This window comes from Prionailurus viverrinus, chromosome B1, assembly GCF_022837055.1.
Source record: "Prionailurus viverrinus isolate Anna chromosome B1, UM_Priviv_1.0, whole genome shotgun sequence".
NCBI classification, from domain to species: Eukaryota; Metazoa; Chordata; class Mammalia; order Carnivora; family Felidae; genus Prionailurus; species Prionailurus viverrinus.
Window position 1 is genome coordinate 4,393,185 of NC_062564.1, and position 25,805 is coordinate 4,418,989.

General features: G+C 41.0%; 1 protein-coding gene across 1 annotated transcript in view; it reads right to left on the reverse strand.

The window, feature by feature from the left end:
- Positions 1-16,828, reverse strand: part of LOC125163799 (CUB and sushi domain-containing protein 1-like) — a 628,085-nt gene extending 611,257 nt beyond the window's left edge. The window contains exons 1-2 of the mRNA XM_047855984.1: positions 16,807-16,828; positions 16,153-16,369 (exon numbers count right to left, since the gene is read on the reverse strand). Coding sequence (XP_047711940.1) covers positions 16,153-16,369; positions 16,807-16,828 — 239 coding nt within the window. The remainder of the gene's footprint in view (positions 1-16,152; positions 16,370-16,806) is intronic.
- Positions 16,829-25,805: the final 8,977 nt, after the last annotated feature.

Genomic DNA, 25,805 nt, shown 5'->3' on the forward strand with positions numbered 1-25,805 from the left:
TGTGTTCAGAAGAACCTGTGCATTCAGGCAAGTTTGCTGGTTTTCATCACTGCTATGCACCACAGTACTGCGGGCGCTATTCATTTCAAGATAGTCCTAACAAGAATAAAAGGCCAAAGGAGGAGGTAAAACGTCTTCTCTATGCAGATGATATGATGGTTTACATTGTTTAAGATCCCAGTCAATGGGGCGCCTGGGTGGTTCAGGCAGTTGAGTGTCTGACTCAATGTGAGCTCAGGTCATGATCTCATGGTGGTGAGACTGATCCCAGTTGGGCTCCATGTTGGGCGTGGGCCTGCTTAAGATTTAAGATTTTTTCCCTCTCTTCCCCCACCCCCTCAAAAATCCCCCCCCCAAAAACAAAAATAAAGATCCCAGCAAATCTTCAAAACAGCTAGTACAACTAATAACTGAAATTAAGAAGGTCACAGAATTCAAACATTAACATAAAAAAATCAATCATTCTTACATATTGTCAGCAAACAATTAAAACTGAAATGTAATAAATAATGGTGTTTATAACAATAACAAAACACTGAAAGTAGGCAGGAATAAATGTAACTTAATATTCTGAGAGAAGTCAAAGAACACCTAAACAAATGGGGAGATATTTTATATATTCATGTATTGGAAGACTATCGCTAAAATGGCAATTCTTCTCAAACTTACAGATTCAAAGCAAGCCCAAGAAAATCCCAAGGGAGTTTTTATAGAAACTGACAAGCTAATTCTAAGTGAATCTATGAAATGCAAAGGGCCTAAAATAAACACCAATTTAATAATAAAACAAAGAGAACAAGGTTGCCTCGTCTATTCTATATGACTTCACGACTGTGTATTGCAATGATCAATACAACAAAAAGATAATCAATGAAAAAAAAGTCCTTCACACGTATCAGAAATTGATTTTCAACAATGGGGTCAACTCATTTCAATGAGGGAAAATGAAGCCTTTAACAAATAAGGTTAGATCAGCTGAATATTTGTTTTTGCTTTTGCTTTTTTAATGAGCATCTATCCTTACCTAGCACAATACCCAAGAAATTAACTTTGTTAAGATCATAGCCTTTTCAATAAGTAGTGCTGGAACATTTGGAAATTTATATGCAAAAAGATGAATTTGAAACATTAATTCACATCACCTGTGAAAATTAACTCCAAATGGATCACAGACCTACAATGAAGAGCTCAATTATTAAAACTTTAGAAGGAAACAGAGGAAAGTATTTGTGATATGCAAACATTTCATATATTTTTAATAAAATCATCAAAAATAAAAATACCAATAAGTTGGACTTTATCAAGATTAATAATGTTTGTTGTTCCAAATGTACCATTAAGAGAATGTATTTGGGAGAAATGATCTATAACATGTTATTAGTGTAAGATTTTAACAGACACTTTGCAACAGGAAGATATTTGACCAGTAAGCACATAACGAGATACTAACATCATTAATGACCAGAGAAATGTTAACAGAACCACAATAAGATACTCTACGACATACCCATCAGAATGACAAAAATTAAAAAGGGTAGACCTTTTTACACGCCAATATAGACAAAGATATGGAGTAACCATAATTCATAAGTACTGTTAGGAATATAAAACGGTACAGCCCATGGAAACATTGTGATCAGGTCTTCAAGAGTTCAACATAAACTTACTTTGCGCCCCATCCATTACATTCCTAGGTATTTGCTTGAGAGAAATCAAAACATCTGTCCACACAGGGGCGCCTGGGTGGCTCAGTTGTTTAAGCATCCAACTCTTGATTTGGCTCAGGTCATGATCTCACGGTTCGTGAGGTGAGTTTGAGCCTTGCGTCAGGCTCTGCGCTGAGAGCACAGAGCCTGTGTGGGATTCTCTCTCTCCCTCTCTCTCTGATGTCCCCCTCCCCACCACCATTTGTGTTCTTTCTCAAAATAAATAAATAAGCATTTAAAAATAATAAATAAAACATCGGTCACAGGAAATTTCTGATAGAAAAACCTGGGAAAAACAAAACAAACAACAAAACCCAAAACCCATGTTCACCAACAAGGGATAAACCGAATGTGGCATATCCATACAGTAGAATACTATTTGGCAATAAGAAGAATTCACTATTGTTACACAGGGAAAGATGGGTTTATCTTAAAAGTCACTATTTCAGGAAAAAAAAAAGTTAGGCAAAAAAGAATACATAGCATATAATTCAATTTATATAAAATTCTAAAAATTGCAAACGAACCCAAGTGTCACCATAGATTAGTGGTTGCCTGGAAACCAAGGGCAGAAAGCAGGATGGATCACAAAAGGGCACAAGGACACTTCCGTGGGTAACAAACACACGTTCCCTTGACTGTGATGACAGTTTATGGTGCTGGATGAGAACTTGAGTTTTACATTTTCAGTACGTACAACTCGTCCTTTATCACACTTCAAAAGAAGCGTGAAATATTAAAGGCTCTGTTTGTCAATCTAGTTTTCAAAATACCGTCCCCAGGTTCTACCAGAAGAGGTCTAGAACACATCCGACGGAACTTGGGCTAATTCAGGAAACCCAAATAGCAGGCTTGCAGCGAAACTTGGCAAGCCAACTACCTAATAATTACACGGACTTTCTTCATTCCAAGACATGGGCCACATAGAAATACACCACTAACCAAACCGTTATCATCGCAACATAAGGCACACATCACAGGAAAAGGCGAGCTCTGTCCTACCGGGCACCTCTGAGATTTTATCAAATCTCCCAGTTTTCAAACAGAAGTAACCGTACCCCAGCAAGTTGCAAGTTACTTTGGGGCCAGGTGTTTTGCTGACGCCTCCGCTCATCACTTTGGAATTACCGACATATGGAATTAACAAGGCTGCGATTGTTAATTAACTTTCTAGGGCAGAGGTCACAAGCTGCCGCTGCCCAAATGCATTTCCTTGGGCCCGCACCGCGTTGGGTTTTTGTTGTGTTCTTTTTTTTTTTAAATCAGAAACTAATGTGCCATCAGGCGAGCGGATGACCTGCGTGGGAGCCCACCCGATAGAGCCATTGCTGTCCTGTTTCGTGACGCTCAAAACCCGTCCACAGCTCTCCTCCTTGTCCGTCATCCTCCAGACCTGAGTTCACCGCTGTCCAAACACCACTCGCTGCTGGGGCCACGCCAACCATAGGCCATGCCATCCTCACCTGCACGCCCCCCCCCCAGTCCCCCAGGAGCTAAAAGACAGGGCACCCTGCCATGCGGAGACTGGGGCACACCCAGATGTAGGACCACAGGGTGCTGGCGGGAGACCGGTGCACTGTGCACAGGCCCACACACCAGCTTTCCCGAGGCCTGTCCTCTATGACGGAGGCGACTGTCCCACACCAGACCTGCAGCTTTGCCACCGATGAACCGGCCTTCCCAGAACAACTTGGGGCTGTGGGAAAACCCGGCCCCTGCCTCTAGAAGCCAGGGGTATGAAGGGGTCCACGGAGTCCCCTTGGGCTCCCGTCCTGGACACTGCTCTCCAGAAAGAACTGGACTTCACCAACTTGGTGCACTTCATATACTACGTGCAGAGAAAAAAACCCAAAACACAAAAAAAACGTGCATTCAAACACACACAAATACCGAACAAGCCCAGGCGTGCACCTGTATGTTGGGGCCGGCTGCGGCTCCAGTGTCTGCAAAGTGGCTGGAAACTGTCCCAGGAGACCGTCACTGTCTGTTTCTAGAGCCTTCTGCTGTCGGGTAGCCTCAGTGCATCACACTCCCTTTAGACTCAGCCCAAGACCCCATTCTGCACGCGGGGAGCTTACCTCTTCACCGGGGCCCCGCCAGCAGGAGCATCTCCGCTGTTTCAGCGCCGAGGGGACATGCATGGACTGCGCCTTGGTGCCCGCTCCCCAGAAAGCAGACAGGGCCTGCACGGCACCCGGGTGGCCCCTGCTGAGGGAGCGGGGGGAGGGCGGACGGGGTGTGCTAAAGCATCGGCACCTGCAGACCTGGTGCCTTGACCGCTCTTCCGGGGGAAGAGGAAGTGGCCTGGAGGCGTTCTCGGGAGTTCCACAGGGGGCCCGCACTGCACCTCACAGTGAGTGTCCCGTAATGAGGCGTCAGCTGGAAACTCCTGGGGATCAGTTGGAAGCTCCGGCCACACTGGGTAAGGTCCACGACTCTGCTTGGCAACTGTGGGCTGAAGGCCAGCAGCAGGTGCTGCGTCTACCTGGACCTTGATTCTCCCATCCACACAGTCTCCTTCGGGATCCTCCTACACTGGCTCTGCCTCACTAATTACCAGCCTCCGTCCGGCTCCAGCAGCCACGTGACTTGGTAACGCGGGTCTAGGGAGCGTGTGGCAATCAAGCCTCCAGGTCAAAATGACGCCCGCCGTACCCTGTGCCATGAGTGCCCTTCCACCGGGGGCACCCTTTTTAAAGTTGAAATGCCATCGTGGAAGACAATGGCAGTGGCTGTAAATTAACAACTCAGAATGAATGGGTTTATCCTCATCAGTCTTCATCCAAGTTGCTTGTTATTTACGCTACTGAGATCATAAGAAAATGGGACCCGAGACGGGGCTTTTGGAAAGAGACGGTGTCTTAGAGGTGGGTGTAAGCGAGGCTGCCACAGCGGAGAAGACAGCTGTGATGCCAACACACCAGGGAAAATGCGAGAAAGGAATCAGTTGTGGAAGGAAATAAGGAGCCTTAGCAACAGCACATTCCACCGAAAATCCACCCCATCTGTGTCCTAACCACTGCCTTCCAGGCGCCTCCAAGGGTGTTAATCTTCCTCCACCGTAGCTGTTTCCTCAATGTCCCTCAACCTTCTCAACCACATCCTTGTCTGGTTGGCAATGAGCTGACAGCTTTTCGAAAAAATACTGCACTTCCGGCTGTGTTTTTTGAATGAAAATGCACACAAATGCCTGTTATTTAGGACACGTGGGCATGAAGGAGCCACTAACACGCAGCCTGGAGAGTAACTCAGCCGTTGATAGTCACCTCCTTCTAAAGATCGGCATTATTGTCTCCTAAACCACGAACACATTTGTGATACCGAATGGGAGAGTCTCACACAGGCGGTGTGGTTTCAATGCAAAGCTTAAATGATCCTTTCAAAGTCCCTATGTGAGCACCATACATTGTATTGGAAAGTAACTCTTCTTCCACGACGCCTGAGGTGTTACTGAGCACAAGTATGAGTGAGATTCGTCCTAGTAAATACCCTTAACTACGCCCCCGGTGTAAGGCTTGCTTGCTTTCCGCCTCCAGCGCCACTTTTCAAAGGTAGTATTTGCCTAACTCGACTAGATTTAAAAACAAACAAGCATTATATATACCAAGCATTTGCTTTTTTAGACATATCTAATCTCAAAAAATATTTTCTGATGCACGGGCACATAGAGTGTGAAAACCCTTAAAACGTAAGCAAGAAAACACTTTGATTAATGTGTCTGAATCTTTTTCGGGACAAGCTCGGTGTATCTTAGATGCGATGATCATGGACCTGTAAGAATTGATACTGTGATCAAAGAAAATGCCACGCAGGGTCGGTGGATAGCCCGGGAGAAATTGAGAAGCTGTCTGATTAAGGAAGACAGTTTTTGAAACTTCCAGGACGGCAAGGTTTTATTTATTTCAGTTTGTCTCCTCGGGCTGAAAGGCTACAGGCTGTTTGAAGCATTCACATGTAGGTTCCCCTGCTCCTTCCAAACCTCCCTCTCAGAGTGAATATACACCCTGTTGACTGGGGACTGTTTCCATGAAGCAGGGAGGCGGCCGTACGGATTGTGCTTTTATTTTAGTGGTTTCTAAAGGGAAAATGAAACAAATGTTGATCATAAAGTATATGGCAGGGGCGCCTGGGTGGCTCAGTCGGTTGGGCGTCCAACTTCAGCTCGGGTCATGATCTCGCAGTCCGTGAGTTCGAGCCCCACGTCGGGCTCTGTGCTGACAGCTCACAGCCTGGAGCCTGCTTCAGATTCTGTGTCTCCCTCTCTCTGACCCTCCCCTGTTCATGCTCTGTCTCTCCCTGTCTCAAAAATAAATAAAACATTAAGAAAAAGTTTAAAAAAAAAAAAAAGAAAGTGATAACTTCAAAAAAAAAAAAAATATATGGCAGCAAGCAGTAGTCACACAAGAGTGCTGACCGGGCAGCTTGTGTGAGGGTTTCGTGTACGGTTCGGGGGCTTAGGAAACTGTGCCGAGAAAAAGCTGCATAGAGAAAATTGTCTGATCTGAAAGTGGTGGTAAGACGGGCCAAGGACACCGGGGCTCAGGGCGAAAAGCCAAGGGAATCTAACTCGGGTAGGTGACCTCAGGGGCGTAGGGAGGAGGGCAAGGCTCCAGATCCTTCTGAAGAAGTTGGCACTGGGAAGTTTTCCCCCATTCACGTAAAGAGCCTCCCCGAGCCTGCCTCAGCTTCCAGGACCAGAACAACCCAGAGAAAAGACTGGAAGGCTTTATTCACTTATATGCACACACGTGGAAGCTGTGAGCAGTTTTCTGAATTCTGTTTCAGTTAATGCTCTGGGTTCTATGAGGTCAACAAGGGGAGATATAAGCCAGAAATAAAGATGAAGTTTAAGAAAGAGGACCCTATTTTCTGCTCCTGGAAGCCTTATTTGAAAGAATCATCTAAATTTAAAGGCTTTGGGCTGTAAATACACTTAATTGTTTAAACAATGTTTTCTTTATCACACTGTTGGTTGCCTAAATGCAGAAATGTGTAAAAATGCCCAAATATCAAAATTCCTCCAGTTTTAACATTTGAAAAGTTTGAAACAAGGCTCCTTCGAAAATATTTACCTTGTTGATTATTTTTACTATGTTCAGATACAAAGGAATTCATACTTCTATGCAAAGGGAGAGTCATTGGGTTTATTATAGTAAAAGAAAGAATTGCTTCAGGTGCTAAGTAATTTCCTCTCCTTTTTTAAAAATGAATTTTGTGAATTCAAAGTGAATAACTAACACGTTTTTATATATAGTTTCCTCTCCTTTTTTAAAAATGAATTTTGTGAATTCAAAGTGAATAACTAACACATTTTTATATATAGTTTCCTCTCCTTTTTTAAAAATGAATTTTGTGAATTAAAAGTACATAACTAACACATTTTTATATACAGCATTCATTCCTTTAAAAAATTATCCTCTCAACAACTAATACCTAATTTGAATTAAAGTGATTTTTTTTTTTGTCTGTTCCGGGGGGGGGGGGGGGGGTTAGCGGATGTAGAGGATAGAATTATAAATCAGTACTGGCTCTGCTATCCAAATATTTAAAACAACCAGAGGGGAGAAAAAGGAAATCTTAAAAGTCATTCAACTACTAATCTGGCCATCCACATTAAGCTCATTGAAAATCTGGGAAATTTGGAGAAATCTGATTATTCAATGCTCCTCATTGCTCATCAGTATGGATAGCTTCCCAGTAAGGGGTTTTACCAAACTATTTTTGTAGACTCACTACCATGAAGAAGAGGTAAAGTCACTATCTTACTGACTTTTTGACATTTTATATTCCTTTTCCAAGAAACAGGGGCTAAAAAAAATAATAATTTTATTTCCTTTTGAGAGGGAATGTAAAAATGATTCTTGGTGAAATCTGATTATGCGTAATACCGTAGAAATCCCATTTCCTCGCTGACACAATCCTGCAAGTGACACCATCATTTCCGTTCAATCTAATTAGACCATCTGCCTGCTCCCCGTGCACAGCAGACAGGAAGTGTCTCGTGGTTGGTGACTCCTATTGTATCTCTTACGGCTTGGGTCCTTGAGTAGCAAAACAACGTAGAGAGATATAGGTACATGCACAGATGTCGATGGTTTATAGCTATAGACGGATTTTATAGACGGTGTCGTGCTCTACTCAAGAGTTTTTATCTGCGGCATTATTGACATTTGGTGACTAATAATTCTTTGTGCTGTGAGGCTGTCTTGTGCACTGTACGATATTTATCAGCATCTTTGTATTACACCTGCTACATTCCAGTAGTGCCTCGACCCAATTACAAGGACCAAAACTGTCTCTAGACATCGCGAAATGTCTCCTGGGGCATAAAGTCACTCCTAGTTGAGAAACACTGACAAAAACATGGATGAGAGAGACAGCACACTCTAGTGAGCGACAGAGAGATGGAGATAGCTAGAGATAGAACGAGATAGAGTTAGGGACAGAGATAAACACTGGGATAGACCCAGATGTGGATGTTTCTACCAGAATTCCAAAGGCAAGGGGCACCTGGGTGGCTCAGTTGGTTAAGCAACGGACTCGATTTTGGCTCAGGTCAGGATCTCGGGGTTGGTGAGTTCGAGCCCTGCATGGCGCTCAGCACTGACAGCACAGAGCCTGTTTGGGATTCTCTCTCTCTCTCCCTCTCTCTCTCTCTCTCTCTCTCTCTCTCTCTGCCCTTTCCCTGCTCCCTTGCTTGCTCTCTCTCTCAAAATAAATAAATAAACAACGACAAAAAGAATTCCAAAGACAGAAAACAGATACTCATGGAACAAAACAAAACAAAATAAAACATTCCTCCACTGAGGCCTGCCAGGGACACTCAGTAGCCGCACTGTTTCAGGATTAAGGCAGCATTTTCTCTTGATTACAGTGACACTGGCTGGCAGAAAGCCCTCTGGGAGCCCTCGGGCTGAGTAGATGTCCTTGGTCTAGCTTCCCACAGCCCCTACTGAGATCACTACAATAGATTACACTTATATATCAGAAAGACATTTCCGAGATCCCACCATCATCCGGAATTCTGTTGATGGTATTTGATGATGAATTATTACACACCATCTATTATAAGAGAATAAGATGTTAAGAGATATTGGACGTTTGTGACTGTATTTATTTTTAAATATAAAATATACGAATCTCTTCATATCAGCCTCTGAAGATCCCATGTATTAATTTTAATGGTATCTTCTATTACATATATACTGTAATTTACTTAACCAGTCCCTGTGGAAAGATAGACAATCTTGATTTTTTTAGATATGATCAATATGCACTCATAAACTTTGCTTTCCATATATTTTGCCATATTTGGAGGTACGTTTGTAGAATAAGTTCATAGCATAGTCTTGCTGAATGAATGTGTTTATAGTTTTTCAGTTTGTGAGAAATTTCAAAATTTATATCCAAAATAATTCCCCAAAACCCTGACTTATCAAAACGTGTAGTTTTGCCATTGAGAATGGTGAGACATTATTTCACATTATTGTTTTAATTGGCTTAGGTATACTAGTTGCCTTCATATTTTTACGTTTCAATTTTTTGGTCATATTTTTACCAGATGTTTAATTAAATGATTTTATTTCCTGATATTTCTGATAGTGTATCTTATCAATAAAGGAAATCGACTCTTTGTCTTTCATAACTGTTGTGAATTCTTCTTCTCCATTTTACATTGGGCTTTTGGATTTTAAATTTTAGGAAGTCAAATTCTCTAGTCATTTTCTTCACGGTTTCTAAATTACGTGTTCTGAAGAATTTCTTTTTAGTAGTTTTGTTATTCTGTATGAGCGTTTAAATCAATGAGCCACGTTCTTTCTTTTTGTTTTTTTTTTGTCTTTTTTTTTTATCAGGTAGTGAGGATAAGATTGTAGATTTTATTTATTTTTTTTTATTTTTTTTATTTATTTTTGGGATAGAGAGAGACAGAGCATGAACGGGGGAGGGGCAGAGGGAGAGGGAGACACAGAATCGGAAACAGGCTCCAGGCTCTGAGCCATCAGCCCAGAGCCCGACGCGGGGCTCGAACTCACGGACCGCGAGATCGTGACCTGGCTGAAGTCGGACGCTTAACCGACTGCGCCACCCAGGCGCCCCAAGATTGTAGATTTTATAAAGCCATGTCTACTTTCAGGTTCCCATGACCAACACCACAAAATAGCTCTTCAGAAAATGAAGTCCTATCGCAAATTATTTATTGGCCTTCTTGTCCATCTGTTCTCTTTCCGAGACTCGCAATGATATTCCTTATGTCTGCATGTGGATAAGGAAATGTCATAGGAGTTGGGGGCATTTTGCCACACACACATATATATTTTTGTGATGATCCAAAAGGCTTCTCTGGCCATATTAATGTGGTTTGCCACCTTCAAAATGGCCACGATATTGAAACGAAGCATCAATTTTTGCTACTGCAGAAAAAGATCACCAGAGCTTAAAGAAGTAGTGATTGGAACTGAAATCAAGTACATGTTACAACTTGCTTGTATTATTGCATTATTCCAAACATAACTCTGCCTATCTCCCTTAAGTGCTTTATTAGTTTACCTCTGGGATTTCTCCTTACTAGCAATTTCATCTTTGTTAATAAACACAGGTCTTATGAATATATATATATATATGTCATATATATATGTAAAACATAAAACATATACACACACTCTAGTTGGTCTCAACCAAAGCTACCTATTAAAATCAGCTGGGGGAATTATATATAGATATAGACATAGGGATATATAGATATACATCAGTGTTCAGACAATGTCACCCTTGAATCTCTGGTTTAATTGGCTTTCACTTTCATCTAGCCCACTGCAAACAACCAACTTAAAAAAAAAAAGAGAAAATCAACTCATCCTTACCCAATAAGCACCAGCCTTGCCTATGAGTTGCTAATTTAAAGCATATGTTGAAAAAGGAAATCTGGAAGATGTATCCGAAACAGTTATCTTTTATTTCCTCACCTAAAATATGTATGTAGAGGAGTGAACGTTGTTGACAAATTCACACAATTATGGGACTGTGATAGGTTTATATGAGAACAGCAAATGCCACCACTGTCCCGCTCAGCTCCTCTGTGGTGTCCTCGCGAAGGTATGAGAACCTGTTTAATCAGACACCAAAGCATTGGTTGGGCTTCTGGAGTTTGATGGCCTGAGACATCACTGCTGTGCACGGACTCTCCTACTGTGTTTTCATCTCAGCTACTAGGCCTTTCTCTTTGGAGCCCTCCCTCACCAGGCGCTGGTGTGGGCAGGCTGGCCATTCCTTCCAGTTCCTCCTGACCATGTGTCTGGCTGAATATGATAAGATGTCACCATACATGTCTGGTATTAATAGAAGACTCTAGTCTCCATCGAATATTCTATGCCCACTTTGCAGTACCTCTGTTGGAGTCTTAATTGGTGCATGAGTCACCACCCAAACTAAAAATAGAATGATGCTTTGATTTTTATCTATCGATCTGTGAATGGCTCCATAGGGACCTCATACCAGCAATGGGGGGCAGAAAGGCAGAATTTAGGCATTTCTAGATCTCTAGTCTAATATGACCTGAATATAAGTGGAACCCCTTCTTTGTGCTTAAAGTTCTCAAGTTCTAAAAACCACCAGATATAGTTAAGATTAGACAGGTTTATTAGCTAATTTTAATGCAGTCAGACACATTATGGCAGAGTAGGAAAAAATTGGAGAAAACTGATCTTTTAGCAATACTTATTCATGATTTCCTGATTTCAATGGCCCTATCATATTAATTCCCAACTTCTTTATCATCAGCGCAGAAAATAAAGGATAATCTTGTATGTCACAGAAGGAGAGTCAAGATCACTGCCAAAGCTATTTTCTTGTATTCTACAATAATCCTGGAATAATATATTCTGATTTCCCACATATGCATGACACAGTTTCCCTCCATAGACTCACTTTTATTCATTTATTGAGGTTATAATGAGATTTCCATTCAAAGCTTGACATTATAATGTTATCACATTTGGAAATTGATGTCAACTTCGATTATTTTCTGATTTAGGGACAAATAAATGCTATGTCACCACTTCATATTTAGCGAGAACCCTCTCTCTTGGACAATTAACTCCAGCCCATCCAGAGGAGTTAGATAAGAAGTCATGTGGGGTTACACGCACAGAGGACAGTGATGAGGGGCCCTGAATCAGGAGTATTTTTAATCAAAAGCACCCCATGAAGATTTGTTGACTATTTTCAAGGTAACATATCTATTATCATCAGAGAAGACACACTCACGACACATGTCTTGACCTCAGAGGACATATGTTCTGTTTGACACACCACAACAAAGAGATATGCATCCCCAACTAGAGGCAACTTCAGAGCTGGTATAATTTGAAAGGAGTATGTGCTTCAGGGTCTATGTCAGTGCCAAGTGCTAAAGGAGCTTAGAAAAAAAAAAGTCTTTGGGAGGGTTCTTGTGTTTTAATTTGGGAAGCGCAGGGAAAATTTTCTGAAATAAGTATAATATTAAATGGGTTTTTGAATGTACGACATCCTTTAGGTGAATAGAGAGAAGGATGAGGAAATAGAATGATAAACATATTCTCTTATAAGGTCAGAGCAAGGAAAAACCTATTCAACTAAATAAAGTACTCCCATCGTGCTGCAGACTGAATGTTTGTGACCCCTCTCCCAAATTCGTATGTTGAAATCCTAGCTTCCAATTTAATGGTATTTGAAGGTAAGGCCTTTGAGAGGTGATTAGAACATGAGAGGAGGCCTCACGAATAAGATTAATGACCTTATAAAAGGGACCGTAAAGAGCTACCCTGTTCCTTCTGTCATGTGAGGACACAGGAGAAAACGACCATCTACGAGCCAAGAAACCTGCCCTCATTAGGCATTAAATTTGCCAACAACTTGATCTCGGACTGTCAGCCTCCAGAAGTATGAGGAATACATTTCTATCGTATTTGCGGGTGAGGAGGCATGAGCCACGGGAAGGAATGTCATTGTATTGGTGTACTGGTCAACCAAAATGTCTGGGTCAATCTACAATAGAACAAGTGCCTTTATTGGAACAGTTTCTTGAGGATCAGCACAGGTAGTAGCTAATGAAGAGATGTTGCCCAATAAAAACCAAAGACTTTATGACTACTTGGTTGGACCTCTGTAGGGCTTTGAGAAGCAAGAGAGTGGGCAGAGTCTATAAAGTCCAGAGATTTAAAAAAACAGCAAAAATGTGACAGGTCTGTGACAGGTCATAAAAATCAGTGGTTTTAATTCCAGGCAATTGAAAGAGAAGATTTCTTTTTTTTTTTTTTAGTTTATTTATTTATTTAAGTAAAATCTACACTCAACGTGTGGCTCGAACTCATGAGCTAGAGAACAGAGTCGCATGCTCTTCCAACAGAGCCAGCCAGGTGCTCCTCAAAGAGAAGATTTCTATTTCCAATTTTGAATCAAATCTTTTCTCTTGTGCTGAAGAGAAGCCTTAATTTACCTGTCAGTATCTATATGTTAAAATTGAATTTATTGATGGAGGGGCACATCATATGTGTTTGTCTGAACTATATATAAACAATCCAAGATGGTAACATGAACTGTATGTTTTTTGTCTTCAAGAATTTTTTTCTTTACACAGGGTAAATAATTTGGTTAGTCTTCACTATACGTCAAATTGCAACATAAATATCAACAATCCTAACCCCCAAATCCTAAATTCTGTCACTGGGGGATTAAATGTAAATAGTGGAGTATTTGGAAACATTTTCTTTACAGTGGTGAAACAAAAGAAATCTCTTTATGGAAATTCTCAAGCTCCTTAATAAAACAATTATTAACTTTTTTGTGGGCACACATGCTGAGCGAATGAAAACAGTTTCTATGCAGCCATGAAGTGACAAGTGAGAGCAGGACAGCTCTAAGTAACAATGTGACGACACAGTGGGCCAGAGAGGACATCAGTCCTGTCACAGGAGATCCTTAGAATTCCAGGGATGCTTACAGTGTTGAGTGATGTATGCCTGAGAAACAGACAACTGCTAATGGGAAACACGTAGCAACAAGGAGACTGGAGTCTCCCTCACCTCATTAATTAGAATTCGATGCTATTTAAAACTGCTTTGCCATGAACCGATGGTGAAATGTTGCAACCACCTCATGGGTTTGCCCTGACACTGTTCCTTTTCATAGTTCATGCCATTATTTATCCAAAATCTTTGATTTGAGTAAAGACCCATAGCAATTAGCAGTCGATGGAATTCTTTTTTTGATATGTTTTGCTCATTTGTGTAATGATACCTAGAATGACCACTTCTGTCCCCCAAAGTGCTACCCTACCCCCATGGACTGTCCACACAAAGGCATTCTAAGTGGGAAGGTAGAAGAAAGATTATACAATTTTATGGAGACATGAAACCATCTTCCACACCTTAAAGACCAGAAACAGGACCTATTTTTTCTCTGTCTCAAACGAAATATTGTAGGTAACTGAGAAGTGTATAGGAACCCAAGGAGTTCTTTCTTATCAGCTTTCTTTGCTTTGCCTCCTCTAGTAAAAATACCCACATGAGAAAAAAAAATGAGGATGCCAATCATGCAACTCACCAATATTTATAAAGCTCTTTGAGGCACTGACACCAATTTATATACTATTCACTGGAACCTCTACATAAAGTACAATGAGTTTAGTGGTCCCATCCTTAATATTTCCACTGCTGATCATGTTATAATACTGAAGACGGTAGGAATGCTGTTTTCTAAACTTTGTAGTTAACATATAAAGTGATCATAATGTTACCATGAGGACATAAGTTGTTTAGAGACAGTGACTCAAATTAACATTCAGGCAGGTTTCCTTTAGAATAAGATAGAATTGTAGGAATTATAATAAAGTTATAAAGTAAAATAATTATAAAACACTATAAAATAAAAAAGACAATGATATAAATTAGAATAAACGACTTTTAAATTATAAATTAAAATAAAATGGGAAATATAAGTATTGACAAAGAAGTATTTTTTAAGGGGACATACTAAGAATTTTTCTAATGGAATGAGAAATGAATACTTTTAACAAAGTCATATGACTTCATGGTTGAATAAATTGGATTCTCTTTTGTTTTTTTATAAGTCTTTGCAGTTTCTATTATAATTCTATTATTACAACATAACACTATTCTCTAGTATCATAATTTATTTGGAATAAAAACCAGTAAATAACTAATATTTAGAAGATCAGTAAGCGTGGAATCAATCTTGCATCAAACTACCAAGGATTAATACATGATACTTTGCCAAACATCTAAAGCGTAGGGCCATACATGTTAGGCGGGAGAAAGTTTACCTAATAATCCATAAAGAAGATAACTGTGTGCACAATATGACAAAAAGGATAAATGGAAAAGAGTTTCTAAAAATAGACAATGGATATTATAAGTGACCCAGAAAAACCAAAAGATGTTTTATATCTGAAAATGCATAAAGAAAGTGCAAAGAAAATATATCATTGTATATTTAATATATCAATTACATATACTCTAATATATCAATATATTAACTAGATGTACAATTTTCTGTAGGACTTTTCTCAATCTACAAAATGAAAAAAATCAAATATGTGACTTGTGTGTATTTCTGTTGACATTAGTGACAATACCATTTCATTTATCTAACCAATACAACCTCTTCTGCCCACTGTCAATTTTTTACCTAACTTTATATATTCAGCAAACAGTCCCTAATTAGTATAGAATTTTAAAACCGAGGGTAAAGACTTATTTGCCTTATTTAAGTATGTTCATCAGTTTACCTAAGAAATTCCACTTTCTTGAAGGGGATGTTCCTGTTTCCTTTGACAAATTAAAAAAAAAATGCATAAACTTGTGCAGGTACAATGCTTTCCTTGCTGATAAATTTTTTAAAAATGTAACTTAAAATCATTCCAGAAAATATTTTTTTCTTTCTTTATGGTAAAAATCATAGATCAGAAGAGAAAACTAATGGAGAACAGAATGCATTATGATGGTGCAGACCAAAAATTCTCTCCAGAGTTCAACGTTCTTTCATGTTTTTACTCCGCCCACCTCCCAGACTTTTTAGTGAATGTATTCTCTGACAATATAAAAGTCCCTTTTGTTGTTCTCTGAGTTGTACTTATGCATTTCTCTTCGTGCATTTTCTCTCAAATCTACAGTTGCTTAAAAACAATGGCGTATTGTCACTTTCCTTCAGTTACCTTGACAGCATTGTTTTGCAGATCTTCAACAATCTGATGTCTATAAATGAAGTCAATGATTGCTTTTAATAACAAGTTTTTAAGTATTAAAGAGTGCACAAATCTGCAGTCTACTTTTTCTTTATTGTAACTAAAATTTTCCACTAATTAAGTTCACATAATTAATTCCAATTAAGTTTCAGACTCTAAGTCAAACAGTGCTACCTAAATCTATAATATAAAGAACCAATACTTTACCTCACTTTCAAATTCCCTTGTTGGAGCTGGCCGTCGTAAACTGATAAAATATCAAAATCTTCTTCAAGAGCAAAGGTATGAAATGACAATTGTATCCGATTACGTTCTCCTGTGATAATGATCCACGTGCAGTTAGCGTAGTTTGGATAACCGTGTGGAAACCCTGGGCTCTCGATGGTGCCATTGGGACCCTGGACTAAGCCTCCACAGTTCTGACCTGGAAAAGAAAACACAGACACACACACACACAAAGAGCATATTAGTATATTACTGTGGCCTATCTTTCCTCTGGGATTTAAAAAAAAATTTCCAACCATTTTGACCAGTTTTTATAATGGCTTATTTTGCGGCTTATTTCATGCACAACTATTGAATGATAAATTGTAGCAGTGTTGTCCAGTGTTAACAGTGGGCGGGGGTGGGGGGAAGGCAAAGAAGGAAAATATACAAATTTGGGAACTCATTAGAAATTTGGGGAAAAAATTTTCTCTGTAATTTTAAATACATCTTCATCGGTATCAACCTACCATATTTGTGAAACAAATTTGGTGCCGATTATCTGGGTAGTATTATGCTGAATGCTGAACACCCTGCCTATAAGTCCCTTGCTCAGAGAAACTAAATTGACAGGTCAAATAACCACTATAAAACTACACTCATCCACACATATTGGCATATTCCAATGACTGCAGTGTGAAGCAATATGAATAATTAGGGAAAACCACATTTAGTATTCAAACTATTGGTTCTCACCTAATATGGCAAAGTCCCACAAAGTCAAAGAAAAACACAAAGCCACAGCAATCTTATCCAGTCCAAAATAAAAGGCGTACAACCAAAGAAATTAAGTTAGCAAAGATTAAGGAGCCGCCCAAGGGAATCAGGGACCTCCCCTCCGTCAAAGGCTTCCTATTCCCATGGCCGGGGATGGGTATTCAGCAGATGGGGGTAAGCACAAGTGCATCTTGCAGTGATGGATGCCATTGAAGAAATGGCTTCCCTGGGCACATCTGCAGGATATCCCACACTTTATTCCCCCTTCTTATTCTAATTTCCCTTAGATAGGTTGAATTGAATTAGGATTGCTCTCAGTATTCAAGTTTGACATTTGTGATGTTGTGATTTATAATAAGACATAAAGTAAGAAATAAATATATAGTTGGTCTTAGTCCCTTTGGCACAGAGCTCCTACAAACCTTGGAATATCCTATGGGATGAAAGAAAAAATATATATATATGTCTTGTGTCATGTTAATGAGAGGATTTTTGGAAAGCACCTAAGGATGGGGGCTGTTTCCAGGGGAAACCACCACGTGATCAGAAGGCCGGAACTTCCAGTCCCACGTCCACCCATGGCCTCCGGGAGGGAGACAGGGGCTGGAGGTTCAATCAATTGCCAAGGGCCAACGACACCTATTAATCAATCACACCTACATGATACAGTCTCCATAGAAACACAAAAAGAAAGAGTTCAGAGGCCTTCCGGGTTTGTGAGCATGTGGAGACCCTGGAAGATCCTGTGCTGTGCATCTCTGTATCCGGTTGTGGATTGGCATCGTCTAATTTCTTTGGCACTAAACCAGCAACCTAGTGAGTAAACGGGTTTGCTGAGTTCTGCGAGCCCCGCTAGCAAATTAACGGAACCCAAGGGAGAGGTCGTGGGAACCTCTCATTTCCAACCGGAAGGTCAGAGATACAGATCACACCATGGACTTCCCGTGTGTGTCTGGAGCCCTGCGAAATGTGATGCTGTCTGCAGGTGAACGGCGGCAGGATGGAGGTGCCCTGCGCGACGCCCCAGCGCGGCCTGCTTGTTGCTGTGGGGGCAGCCCCCTCCCCGACTACTGGTGGAATCGGTGCCGAACTGGTACAGAAGCCAAACCGCACGAGAAGGAGGAAAGACAGGAAGAGCAGAGCGCGCCACAAAGCTGCCTTCGGCCACTGAGCGGGTTAAAACTGTGCCTGAGAGCTGCTTCCAGGCGGCCGTGGCTGCCCAAAGTCTTACGGTATTGATTTTAACATTGGGATTCTCTGGCAGTTCTCGGATACCAAGAGCGCTTCCAAGGAGCAGGCCCTTCTTTTGCTGTAAATTGTAGCCCCCGGATTCAGTGTACAAGGTCTGCTGGGAGATTAGCAACAGCCACCTGCTTGCCCACCGCTGTTTTCTTGCCACCAGATAAACCCTCCCACCCTTCCCTTCCTGACCTCCCCTCCTGCCAGGCATCATCCTTCATCCACCTGCTTTTCTCCATGGTTCCCCACCTGTGTTTCCCTGTTTCTCCCACCCCCTCCTCTCCCCTGGTTACCATGTCTAGTGTAGGGTACGGACCTTCTGTGGCTTCTCTGTGCTACCCCCGTCCCTGCTACGATTTACAAAACGTTCCCTGTTCTGTGACTTCTCATTTTGTGCCTGCCCAGGCTCTGTGTAAGATCAACCAGCCAGAAGGGAAAAGGTCAGGACAGACAGGCTATCTTCCCTAATGAACACACTTTAATTACTTTCATTGCGAACATCACCGCCATATGCGAGAACAAAACAACTCCTCTATCAAATCCTTCCCACCTTTTCTTTGTCTGGGGCTGGCTAGCAAGTGGCCCCTGGGCACCGCCTGCAGGGTTTCATTCCTTCTCCATCTGGACGTTTCCCACCAATACTCTCGAATGGATTTAAATGCTTTGACCCTAACAATATAAGAAAGTTTGAGAGGGATCGGGGCATAGGCAGATTATTACACATAGTATAAGTATCTGAATACAAGCATTATCCCCGCTTTTATTGTTGAACTGCAAACAGAAAATTATTTGCAACTATGTTTTACATGTTAAAAAAAATACTACACAATAGTAGCTCTCAGAGAGTCAAGGCTTTCACAGGAATATTATCAAATGCTGGTGGGAGTTTGCTAAATCTTAATAAAAAAGATTTAATGAAAGGGATTTATGAGTTTAAAACCAAAGAACTAATAAGAAGCCCATTTTCCACTAAATTTAAATCTAACAATAACACTGTAACAAGTAGATATTAAAGCTGTGGGGGTTTTGAAGGTCTTTAAGGAAAATAGCTTTTCTGGTTTATCTAGCAATTCCTGCTTCACAGTAAATCAAAAAGTGAAAACTTGATTATAAATTGGAGGAAAGAAAAATAAATTCAAGGGGAAAAGTGTCAGCTGGAAAGTAGCTACTATTATAGACCCATCATGCTGAACCAGATTATCAGATATTAAGACTTTTCTCCAAGAAGTAACACTTAGGTTGCAATGGGTACCAATTAGTACAGTAGATTTTGAAGAATGAGTCGCATTTGATCAGTAGACAGAATTTTCCACAGGCCCTGGGAGGAACTTTGGGAAGTGCTCAAAAGTTAGATGAGCAACCCTCCAGCGGGGATGCACATTCCAAACAACTTAGGGGCTTTCCACGTATCTGTCCCTCAGATAGATTCTGATGCAGTTGGTCTGGACCAAGAATATCCAGGACAACCTTGAAGAACAGAATCAGAGATCCTATGCTACTGAAGGTCATATCTTATTATAAAGCTATAGTAATTCAACAGTGTCTAACTGGTACAAACCTAGATAAATAGACAACAGGACAGAGTAGAAAGCCCCAAAACAAAGTCACAGAGATATAAATGCTAGATTTATAACAAATGTGGTTCTTCAGTGCACTAGAAATAGGATGTTATTTTCTTTTTTTTTTTTTAAGTTTATTTATTTTGAGAGACAGAGAGAGTGTGAGCAGGGCGGGGGCACAGAGAGAGGGTCCCAAGAAGGCTCTGCACTGCCAGCATGGAGCCCACTGCAATTCTCGAACTACGGACCACGAGATCATGACCTGAGAAGAAATCAAGAGTGCGATGCTTCACCGAGAGAGCCACCCAGGCGCCCCGGATGGTTTTTTAATAGAATGTTCTGGGCCAACTGGATATCCAAATGGGAAAAATAAATCTTGATCCCTACCTTACTACGTATACAAACATCAGTTCCTTATGAATTGCGGACAAAAATGGAAGGTATAAAACAATAACACTTCCAAAAGAAAATAGCATAAAAAATCTGATCTGTGTGGCAAGCAAAGATCTCTTAAACGGAACCCCAAAAATGATACTCATGAAAGGAGAGAGTGAAAAAGAAATACAAACACTAGGATGTTTGTATTCAACAAATGGCATGTTCATAATGTAATGAAGAAACCTCATGAATCCATAAGAAGAAGGTAGTAGAATAGGAAAACGATGATTATAGGCAGATGGAGATTCAGAATCAGAGCCAGGTTTTTCTAAAATTGGAAAGAGACAAATGGATCATAATATGGAAGTCCTTCTGCAGCCCTGACCTCTCTCATCTGGGTGGAGGTCTATCCAAAAGGTGTAAGAAAATAGCATTTTGTGCTACAAAAAAAAAAAAAAAATCCTCATTTTATTGGTCTGTCTTTGTAGGAACAACAACCCCCCACCTCCCGCTTTGGTCCCACTACGGAATTGTGAACTTCCCAACAATTTACTCAATGTCTCCTGTCCCACTCAAGCATCTCGACTCTCATTTAAAAACAAAAACACACAAGGCATGTGAAAATAATTATTTGTCTACACATCAGTACTACAATGGTATTGACTACAACTCCTGAGAGAAATTCAAAATCTATACTAATGTTGAATTGAAGGACATCCCCTTAAAAACAATTACTGTGAGCTGTGGATCTCTGCATCATTATGATCTATTTGGGGTTCATGCTTCCTAACACACTCACAAAAAATAACGGCTGACACCAGCTGTGAATAGAGCAAAATTATTCCCCAAAAGGTTAACCCCAGGATGTGAAGTGATTATAATTCAGGAATGCAAATAACTTACAGATGACATTCACCATTGGCACCAGAACTTAATTCAGGTATCTTGGTAAGGTATGTCTGAAAGAAAGATTGCTTCAATAGCAAAATGTTCTTTTAGTTGAATAAAGTAAAGCCACAGATGAATGTATGTGGATGATACATGACATCTATGTACATTTCTGGGCTCACACGCACTTACACAGAGAGTGTGGGACTTCCTGTAGCCCCACCACCAGCAAATGCCAAGGTGGAGGCTCTTCCTCAAACGTCCCAGCAAAGACTTTTGCCTATCTCCCTCATACGACTGTCCCCTCTTGGTTACCCTACTCTAACAGGCGCTTGTCTGCTACAGAGAACCCTCAAATATTTTACAAATGTTTTCTTTTTAAATGGCTTAAATCTATGTTTCTTGATTTAAATGTCGGCCTTCAAAACAACTTAAAAGAAGCAGATTGTTTTAACTGGAAGGAAATTTAGTAGACGCATTTTTAAATACTATAAACATAATCGCGCATCAACATATTGCTCAACAGGCATCGACTGTAAGTACTTTTTTAAGTTATATTTCCTAAGGGCACTGAAGCAACCTGCGGATAATTTTAATCTTTTAGTGAAAATTGTGTTGTTTTTTTACAGGATCGAAAGCTCACTTGTTACTGAAGAAAATGTCTACTGGTCTTCCTTCTTCAAGTTCTGATGATGGAAGTTACCTTGAAATCAAACGCCAATGTCAACGGAAGAAAAAGAATGTATGTACGTAATGATATGCGTTGCACACATACCTTAAATGCATGTCACGTGGAAACACACAGAACTGTACCCACAGATAGTTTGTGAGATGCTACAATTCAAGCGAACCAAGTCAGAAAAGTTCCATACCCGCCGCAATTTTAAGAGATGGGCGTCTAACGACATTCTGTATCAGTTATATCTCATTGGAGCTCGGAAAACAAAAGAAGTTGGTATCTAAATCACATAGCAGCTAAATTATACCTTACGAAATACTTGGTTCCTTCTGAAGTAATCAACAGAATGTTAGGTGTCAGGGACTCATGCAGAGTTAATTTAGTGTAGATTTCTACCCAACTTAGAGATCCTCAATAGCACGGCTTCCCACACAGAGGATTACCAGCAGGCATTTTAATCCTCTCGTAGACTTTGGGAGCGAGGCACTGTTTTCAAACTACATTTTCACACGGAATCTCAGTTTGCCAGACGGCAGTCCTGCGACATGAAGGGTATAGATACGAAAATGCAGGTGGAAGTGGAGAGTCATCCCAAGTTTCTCAGAAACAAAGTAGGGATTTCTGACGCCAGAGACCGGTGTTTGTCCCCCCAAAACACCTCACTAGAGACCAGCCCCATACAAAATGCAATCTGTCTTAGGCTTGAGTACCGATCAACTTTAGTGAATGGCTTAGATCGCGCCGTGAAATCCAGATATTGGGAAACTCTCACTTCAGTTTTTCTTTAAAACTGATCTATCACTGCCATCACTTTCCCGAACACTTCACTAATCCCGACACTGTTTAAAGTGGCGTTGTGTCACCCGATGTACGTGAGCGGTTTGTTTCAGAGCCGTAATGTCTGGTCCTACAGAATGAATAACAGCCAGGAAAACTGGATCTAGGATGTGTCTTGTTTTGTTTGCTTGTTGATCCTGATTTTTATTCCCAGAAGGTCCATAAGACCACCGCTGCTTCCCTAAAGAGCCCACTGGCAACACCGAGTCCCGGTGAGGGTAGAGACAATGTCGGTTAAACAGGGGTGTGTACCCATGAAGGCTGGAACGCACATTCTGACAGATACAGGGTGTGTTGTGCCCTGTGACAGTTCCCTACTCTGAAAGTCACTCTCGGAAAACACTCAGCTGAGAACGTGGCCGTACGTCCTTGGCATTTCTGAGATGAAAAAAACCTCTGCTCTGAAGGTTCCTGTACCCCCTCCTAAACGCTTACTGTCTAATTTGTTCTCCTACTTAGCACACACCTTTCATTTCCTCAAAGAAAGCATTTGCTGAGATGATTCATCTGTGATTCATTCTGGTTGGCCGAAGCATCTGATGAACGAGTGTGTGTATCAACAAATGCCTTCCTGGATGCCACAGTTGTTGACAGTGTTGTTGCCCCAATTCTGGACCCGATGACCCATTCTTAGAAAGCAGTAGATGTCATTTTTGCAAAACTCATGTGCCAAGGTCTTGGCGTATACTATCTCATTTAATCCTTGCACAGCCTTTCAGGTAGAAGCTAGCCTCGCTTTTGTTTTGATAGGTGTGACAAGATTTATGCAGACAAAGATTTATGATAAGGTAATGCCTTTGCTATGTAAATCCCATTGTGAGAGCAAATGTTTTCCTCTCTAGGGCATTTTGACATGAGATTTGGTTCAGTGGCTCCAGGGAGATATGGTCTATTATGTTCAGTATGGCAAGGAAGCCATTCCAGGAAAGGATACTCCATACTGAATTCTCCCGACCCTGAAACCAGTCACAGGACAAATGATCACCCGGGCTGCAGAGGAATAACCCAGAGATGCGAAGATTTGGGAATATATATTTACATTCCAACTACCTGGCCCACGTAGAGGAAAGAATAGGCTTGTGTGTAAATACAGAGAATGAGCAGAAGCTATGCGAACATCACAGCTGAATCTCAGGCAAGACACACAGAAAATATAAACAAGTTTATATTCTGCTGGGACAAGTGCAACACTGATTTATTTTGAAAACAATGCAATTCAGGAAAAATTTTAAAAACTATTTATTATACTCAGCAGCCATCTCCATTCATTCCCTGTATCCTTTCCATGAAAACAACAATTTACGTTTGTCGTATCTTATGTACATTTCTATGCGAGGGAAATTTTACTTCTGTACGACCAGATTTTCTATCTCCAAAGCTTCTCCTATGTTGACATTTTTATGGAAAGACAATACCACACACCCGTAGGTTTGCTACAGGACTAAAAATCACCTCCTCCTCTTGATGTAACAATGTCCTAACTCTGAAGTTAAAAAAACCAAAAATAGCTGTAAACTTCGCTTGAATTTTTCATTGTCTCTAATGACTAAGGAATATGGCATACTCTCAAGTGGATCCGGAATTTCAAATATCAGCAGCTCTCAAATTTCAGAGATGGAAGAGGAAGTTTCCCTGATCAGATAAGTACTTTTTGAAGCGGTAAACAAATCAAATATGCATTAAACTCCGCATTATCTTCCACGGTTTCATCGATTATTTCAGGGCCTGCATTATTTGTAAGATGATTAATTGCACAAGGATCTTGACTCAAAAATGCCCTTCGTAGGACTTTGATTAAGGTGTTTTAAAATTAAGGTCTTCGGGCATTTTCTAGGAACGACACGTCCTGAAGGAAGTTTTAGAAGCATTATAGCTCTCAGAGCGCCAAGAGCAGCTGAATATTGGCTACTGTAGCTGAGAGCCTTAGGGTGCTTGGTTTAGTGTTAATCCCAAACACTTATGGGAGATTACTCACAACATGAGCAGAGAGAAAATGTAGAAAAGCCAGAGGCTCACGAGCCTGAGATGATGCCAAGGAATCAGTTCATCCCTAATGATTTCACAGCCCATGAACGAGGCCACCCAGGTAGCTGTTAGATTACAAATGAAGCACGGATGCCCGATTTCTAGTGCTTATAATAGAAAATGGGGTTTTCACCGGACTACAAATATAAAGCATAGGGTCTTTCTTCCCTCCAGTAAAGTCTGTTTTCATCACTACACGTGGGCTTGATCTGCTTAATTTATTTCCTTTCCTAGAACACACTCTGCTTGTCCACAGCCTCGGGGCCTTGGCACATGCTTATCCATCTGCCCTGAGTGCCCTTCCCCTAGATCTTCCCGTATGTGACATCTCTCCATGCAGGTTGCAGTGCAGACTCTCATCTCCATCAGCAACCACCCCCCCCCCACCCCAGCATCGATCCTCACTACCCTGCACCCTCTTGTATTTCCTTGTTGTATTCGGCATTTCATGAAAATATCCTGTTTACTTGTGTACTCGTTGACTACCTGTCTCTGTAACTGCTGTGGAACCCTTTCAAGCGTGAGGGCACCACCCGCCTTGTGTATATCCCCATTCTAGAACAGTGTCTGGCGATCAGTGTTCAATCATTGAAGCACGTGGTCAAGTTGAGGCATATGCGTGTGGGGTAGGGGTGACAGTGGCATAAATGTAATCGATATACACACTCAGGTGGACAGAGTCGTCAAAGATATAAAGTAGTGGTACCAGAAGGAACTTCAATCATACTCCAGCCAGGCGATTGATTACCCAGGGCATTCAGACTGGGGTGTTGCCATTAGTATGCCGAGAAGAGGGGTCCTGCAATCTCCATGCTGTTCAGCACCCTGATTGGCGAGAGCTCCCGAGACTAACTTAAGTAGTCCCTACTTTATTTGAAGCTAAATTTTTCCTCTGCAATCTTCCTGGTATATTGGCATCTCTGCCTTTTCGTTCTAAAAGGGGGTCATAATTCAGGGCAAGGGAAAGCTGCAGTGAGTCAGACCTGGAACCGCACAGATATGATGTCAATGTTGTTTCCTTAGCTACTGCACCCAGGGGAGGAAGCTTTAGTTCATTCTAATACTGTCATGATTTCACCAACTGAGAAATTGTTACATTAATGGTAATAAACTCATTCAACGTCTACCTACTCCGCAGGGACAAATTGGAGGAACTTTGTGCACGGTGTAGGGGCAAAATAGCATTGGTCTCCGAATCAAACAAAACCAAAGTGTGATGAATTTCCAGCATGGGGCGCTAGGGATTTGAATAGGTCACCTGGTCAATAGTAGCC